The 4,234-nt window shown below is 37.8% G+C and overlaps 1 protein-coding gene across 2 annotated transcripts in view; it reads right to left on the bottom strand.

Annotated features, from left to right (window-relative positions):
* The window catches only part of Rbm25 (RNA binding motif protein 25), a 56,652-nt gene extending 52,613 nt beyond the window's left edge, over nucleotides 1-4,039 (bottom strand). The window contains exons 1-2 of one of the 2 annotated variants that reach the window (XM_013507153.1): nucleotides 3,529-4,039; nucleotides 3,296-3,416 (exon numbers count right to left, since the gene is read on the bottom strand). In XM_013507153.1, the coding sequence (XP_013362607.1) occupies nucleotides 3,296-3,416; nucleotides 3,529-3,570 (163 nt within the window). In that variant the 5' untranslated portion in view covers nucleotides 3,571-4,039. The remainder of the gene's footprint in view (nucleotides 1-3,295; nucleotides 3,417-3,528) is intronic. The other variant, XM_005409430.2, reaches the window with a different exon arrangement.
* Between the last annotated feature and the right edge of the window lie 195 nt (nucleotides 4,040-4,234).

Consider the following 4,234-nt stretch of genomic DNA (forward strand, 5'->3'; position numbering starts at 1 on the left):
GTGGAGGAAATGGGGAAAAAGCAAACACAAACAGTGGAAAATGTTTAATATAGAAACCGATAAGGCTGCCTATGGGGAAGGGAACCACGGAATTGTGTGTAAAAACTTTTCTGCAGACATGTGTTATTTTTTCCAGAAAAATAATGGCTACTAGTATTCCAAACTTACTTTCTAATTTAAAATATGTGATTGGGCTGGGGATATAGCTCAGTGGCACAAGTGCCTGCCTGGCAAGCACAAGGTCCTGAGTCTGATTCCCGGTACCAAATAAAATAAAACAACGTAAAATATGTGATTGCCATATACATTATTTTACTTAAGATCAACCTCAATTGTATCAATTATTTACTAGTTGTACTAGGACAAGAAAAAAATTAAATGAAGGGTAGTTTTGAATTATTATAGGAGTTTAGCATACTATTTCATTATCTGTTCTACCTTTTAAAGTATTGATGCTTGCACAGAATGCCAATAGTGACTGAGCTATAATTAAACTCTGATTTATTACCCAAGTATGCTTTGCGAAACAAAAAAAAAAGGGGCTCTAAATGGAATCAGAAAGGCAACAGCATTACCACTCTGAATAAAGATCCACTTAATATGCCCACATTAGTTCCCAAACTAGCAACAAGAAAACATCAAAAGTCAGATTTGAGGGTCTGCCAACCTATTTTTAAAAATTGACAGGGAGCAGCCTTTAGAGAAACATCTTATTTTCCTTATTTTCTATTTCCATTCATAATCTGATACAATGCTCTTATGTTACCCATTATCACCCTTTCTGATTCTCAACAAGTGATTACACTCCACTGCCAATCTCTTTAGGAACAGAAACTATTCTTCCTTTAACTCCTGTAACACCAGGATTTCCATGATGATCAACAGTCTATCAAAATACAGATCTACATTACGATTATAAATATATCAACAAAATCAGGATATATAAACCAAAGGAAAAATATGATGTCACATGAAGTTGTTCAGAACACTGTGTCCTATGGTCATTAATCTGATAGCTCACGACTAAATTTATTCAGTTTCCTGCTATCTCTAAACTCCCTCTTCCAGCAGAACTTGGTCCAATTAGGGCAGCTAAGTTACTGTATAAAATTCATTAATTAATACATGGATAATAAACTAGTGGTCACCGGGCATGGTGGTGCATGCCTGTAACCCCACCACTCTGGAGACTAAGGTAGGGGATCGCCACAAGTTCAAGGTCAGCCTGAACTACATAGCAAGACCCTGTCTCCAAAAAAACCCAAACAACTAGCAGCATTCAAACTTTTATACTATTGGCTTTGGATGGTAACATACTAATCAATGACTATGTAGAAGCACAGACTAAACCAGCCCAGTTACACATGTAAATGTTTAAAAAATTTAAATAAGTATTGCTTCCTACTCTATGATATGTAAGTATATGGAGTGTTATTGTTATGACTATGATTTTTAAAATTTTATTCCCCCCCTCAAATGGCTGAAGTTTTAAATACTCCATAAAAATTGTCACATTCTGGCTGGGGATACGGCTTAGTAGAAGAGCTCTTGCCTTGCATGCATAAGGCCATGGGTTCAATTCTCAACACCACGAAGAAAAAAAAATTGCCACTTTCAGCTGGGCATGGTAGTACATGCCTATAATCCCAGGACTTGGGAGGCTGAGGAAGGAGGATCTCAGTGAGTTGAGGACAGCCTGAGCTACGTAATGCGTTCAGGACCAGCCTGAACTACACAGCAAGACCCTGTTTCAAAAAACCAAACCCTCCCCCCACCAAAAAAACAGATCCCTGATCTAAAACTTTCCTCAAATAAATATTTTTGGGTGATATATAAGAACATTCTGCCTATTTCAGACTGAATTACATGGAGTCTATGTCAAAATAGCGCTACCATACAAATTAAAAGGACAGCTTTTATACAGTATTATCTTTTAGGAGGACAGAGAAGGAAACCAGACTTTAAACAAAATACTTTTAACCCCATTAAAACAGAAAATACCTAAGTATTGCCTAAAAGTCAAAGGAAAACTTTCTTTGAGGCTAAACAATGTTAACTATGTATACTTCAGGATAATGGTTCGCAAATGTGGGTTCCTGCTGCTTTAGCATACACTTAGAATTAGCTATGAATGTGTTACAAATAAAGATTCCAAAGCTCCAGTGTCTGAGGATCTGATTTAGGGGGATGGCACAAGTCCTGAACACTTTTTTCTTTAACTCCACAGAACTTTGGAGAAAGCTTCTATATACTAATTTTAAAAAGCTCTCCAAGATACTATCAAGCTAAAAAAACAAAAAGCTAATGGATAGACTATTAAAGAATGCTACTATGAGCAGGGCGTGGTAGCACATGCCTGTAATCCCATCACTCTTGGGAGGCTGAGAAAGGAGGATCGTTGAGTTTGAGACCAGCCTGGGCTACAAAGTGAGCTCAAGGCCAGCCTGAGCTGCACAGCGAGACCCTGTCTCAAAAAGACCAAAAAAAAAAAAAAAAAAAGAGAGAGAATGCTACTATGATTCAGAGGTGGTGGTGCACACATGTAATTCAATCACTCAGAGGCTGAAGAAGAAGGATCCCTGGCTACATGAGGCCATCCTGGGCTACACAGTGCAAAGCCAGCCTGAACTATGCAGAGACCTTGTCTCCTAAAGAAATAAATGAATGAATGAATGAATGGCTACTACACAGCTGTACTAAAAACGCCTCCAGGGCCAGCACCTGCCTGGCAAGGACAAGGCTCTGAGTTTGAGTCCTGGTACCAAAAAAAAAATAAAACAAAAAAATACTCCCCCACACTGAGAGAGAAAACATACATTTATTTCAATTTTTTTCTTTTTTTTTGGTACTGGGACTCAAACTCGGGACCTCCCACTTGCCAGGCAGGCACTGTGTTGCTGAGCTATATCCCCGGCCCTACATTTATATTTTGGCTTAAAATCCATTTTAAAATACCTGAAAAGATAAAAACAAAACGAATGGCTCCATGTTATTTCCTTTCTCAGAAAGTGAGGAATAAAGGCAGGTATACTTTATGTGAAGGAAATCTGTCACTCTGTAATTTTCTATGTTTTAATTTTTGAACCCCATGAGTGTAATACCTATTATTTTTAAATAGGAAATTCTAAAAGAATTTTCAAAATAAGCCATATATAAAATCTACCAACGTAAGAAATAAGACATTTTAGAAGGGTACTAAAAGAGAGCTTTACTACTGACATAGTCACATTTTTATCACTCGCCTAAAGTTCATTATTACAATTACAAAAGTACACATAAAATAAAAAAGACTTACCAGGAGGCACTGGCGGAGGGAAGCCTGGAAACTGTGGAGGTGGGATCCCCGGGGGAAGTGCTGGGATTCCCATGGGAGGGCGATTCAAGTGAGGGGGGAAAGACATTCTGACTGCAGCAGTCTAAAGAAAGAAATCATGACAAGTTGTTGTATTTGAAAACTTAATAATGTCACATGCCTAGTTTGTTGACCTTCATTTTTAGAGTATCTGCAAAAGTCTAAAGTTTTCTTACCCAAAGGAGTTGGCAAAGACCCTCTTTTCTCTGTCTGTCCATTCAGAATTTTTAAAACTTAGATCTTTTCTAAAATAAGCTCCCAAAATGTAGATCTAAATTCAGGATAGACTCCTACGATCATGCAGAAATACATATAAAGGAAAAAAAATTTTTGAGGTTCAGTTAATATCCAAAACTTAAATACCAAACACAAATGAATCTTTTTAAACCAAACTTAAAATATAAGAAGGTATCTAACACTTTACTCTGATGCTTTTCTTTTCTTTTTGGTACCTATCAGCACCCTACAAACTAAATTCACAAGAAATGTGTCAGTGAATGCTTGGACAAATCTCAGGGGGTGGAAAAAAGGGATCCTGACATGAGATCACATAGTAATGACTCAAACGTAAAGAGAACACATAGCTTATGACAATGAAAAAAGTCATTATTTTTCTTACATGTAAAAGCGAATCTGTTAAGGATGGCTATAGTAGCACAGCCTAATATCCCAGCACTCAGGAGGCTGAGGCAGGAAGACAGACATGAGTGTGAGGCCAGCCTGGATTATATAGTGAGAACCTGTCTCATAAAAATTTTTTAAAAGAAGCAAACCTTTTTTCCCCTAAGACTGGGGATTGGGGCTAGGGATTTAGCTCAGCGGCAAAGCGCCTGCCTGGCGAGCGCAAGGTCGTGAGTTCGGTTTCCGGTACCGGAAAAAAAC

The sequence above is a fragment of the Chinchilla lanigera genome, unplaced genomic scaffold (assembly GCF_000276665.1).
Source record: "Chinchilla lanigera isolate Chin_1 unplaced genomic scaffold, ChiLan1.0 scaffold00122, whole genome shotgun sequence".
NCBI classification, from domain to species: Eukaryota; Metazoa; Chordata; class Mammalia; order Rodentia; family Chinchillidae; genus Chinchilla; species Chinchilla lanigera.